The following is a 1,810-nucleotide window of genomic DNA, read 5'->3' on the forward strand; positions in this document are numbered from 1 at the left end:
TTTCTTTCACACAATAAGAAAGAGATTTCACTCTTTACTCCAATGTATTAACCATATATGTATAACCTAAAACTCCATCTTCTTGTCACTCGTCAGAATGGCTTTGCCCTTGAACGTTTGTTCCAGTTTCCGCAGAAACTCCTCAAATATGACCGTTCCCTTGAACATACTCGTCTTCTTGTAGTCCTTAATTCGGGACCGTTCCTCTTCACCGTCGGCAGTCTGTTTATGGTCGAAAGCACTGACTTCGTTCAAAAGCACGCTGGAAAGTAGAATTCAGTTATATCAGAATATTAATCAATTTGCTTTAATAACAAAATACTCACGTAATGTTCGGAGCCTGCGTCGGGTCGAACTTTTCCGCCACATTCGGGTTAAACGGAACGCACACCTTGCCCGTTTTGGGGTGCACGCAGAACGGTGATTTGAGCAAATGGTTGAATCCTTTACTGACGTTGATATCGATTCTGGGGTAGGTAAAGGCCAGCTGCGTTTCCTCGACGATGTACCGGAACCGTCGGCTTCTGTTCTGTCCGGAAACGCGCAGCGCCTCGAAGAAAGCCACGAAAGCTTGCCAAAGGGCTTTGGAATTGCCAGCGTGGGGTTTCAGCTTTTTGTCCAGATCAAGTCGAATCCCTTCGTCCTGGACCATGGCCAGAAGTTTCCGCAGTCCCTCCGGAGTGCCGAACATATTCTGTTCCACCAAACAGATTTCCTCGAAGTATGGTTCGATTATCTTGTGGGCTCGCTTGATGGAGTGGTGCATCCGGTCGCCTAAGCTGACACGAGTCACCGATCCTTCCCCACCGCTGATCAGAATGTGTAAATACTCAGCAACCGAAGAGCGTCCCTTCGTGTCCACATGTCTCGCAGATTTGTCACAGACCCAGCAATGGATACCTCGGCGACCGCTGAAAACCCACAGCAGATGCTCGAAGCCGAAATCTTCCCGCAAGGCCGCATCAATGATCTTGCACGCGATGGTCATGAACTTCCAGCACTTTGTGCAAACGTTGGCTTCGCTGCAGCACGTCCGGATCTCGTCGTAGTCCGTCATGTCGATATCAAATACCAGCTCACGCTGGACCGGTTTCATCACGGTGCTGGCCCGGTGATCCTTCGGCCTAACGTTGTACACGGCTCCGATATCGATCTTGAACGGAACCTTTGAGCAAATTTCCTTCTCCAGTTCGGATTGATTTTCGAACGACTGGTACCGGATGTAGATGTCATCCTGCAGGGTGAATGAAAACTCGCGGTTTGAGAATACGGACGGTTCCGCTAGAATTAGGAAGAACATAAAAAACGGATATTGAGCAATACTCAAATCAACTTACAGAGGCCATAGGACATCCATCGGTAGAACTGCATGTGCGGGAACAACCGTTTATAGTAGATGGGAAGCAAATCCTGCATCGAGTCCGGGTTAAACTTTTCAACCACTTTGGATGTACCATTTTCATCTTTTTCAGGCATTTTTCACGGGGCAAAACACGATTCTTTTAATATTAAATTACGAGGACCTATGTGAAACACCGCTTGAACGTGAGATTTGGATTTTCGCGCCACTAGCGAATGATGGTAAACAAAGAAGGCATCCCGATACCGGTCGATACTTTCGATATTTTTGATCACTGTGACTGACAGCACACGAAAATGTGAAGTACATAACACATTCTTTAAGTTTACACAGAATGCAGAGAAAATAGGTAGAGAAGCGAAGAGTGAACAGCCGTCTGAATGGCAACACTTTTTCTGTTTTGATTTCATTACTAGGATGCTGGCAACTGCCGAAAAACAGATTAATCCA

General features: G+C 46.6%; 1 protein-coding gene across 1 annotated transcript; it reads right to left on the reverse strand.

The window, feature by feature from the left end:
* Positions 1-25: 25 nt before the first annotated feature.
* On the reverse strand, positions 26-1,608 carry LOC109407772 (DNA primase small subunit). The gene is made up of 3 exons (XM_029870838.2): positions 1,338-1,608; positions 327-1,281; positions 26-262 (listed from the first exon to the last, which is right to left on the reverse strand). The coding sequence occupies exons 1-3, from the start codon at positions 1,474-1,476 to the stop codon at positions 67-69; spliced, it is 1,290 nt and encodes a 429-aa protein (XP_029726698.2). The 5' UTR covers positions 1,477-1,608; the 3' UTR covers positions 26-66.
* Positions 1,609-1,810: the final 202 nt, after the last annotated feature.

This window comes from Aedes albopictus, chromosome 2 (assembly GCF_035046485.1).
Source record: "Aedes albopictus strain Foshan chromosome 2, AalbF5, whole genome shotgun sequence".
NCBI classification, from domain to species: Eukaryota; Metazoa; Arthropoda; class Insecta; order Diptera; family Culicidae; genus Aedes; species Aedes albopictus.

Coding starts and splice junctions, on each gene's coding strand:
- LOC109407772 (XM_029870838.2), bottom strand. CDS start 1,476: ATGCCTGAAAAAGATGAAAATGGTACATCCAAAGTGGTTGAAAAGTTT. Junction 1,282..1,337: donor ATGGATGTCCTATGGCCTCT/GTAAGTTGATTT, acceptor TCCTAATTCTAG/CGGAACCGTCCGTATTCTCA. Junction 263..326: donor ACGCAGGCTCCGAACATTAC/GTGAGTATTTTG, acceptor TCTACTTTCCAG/CGTGCTTTTGAACGAAGTCA.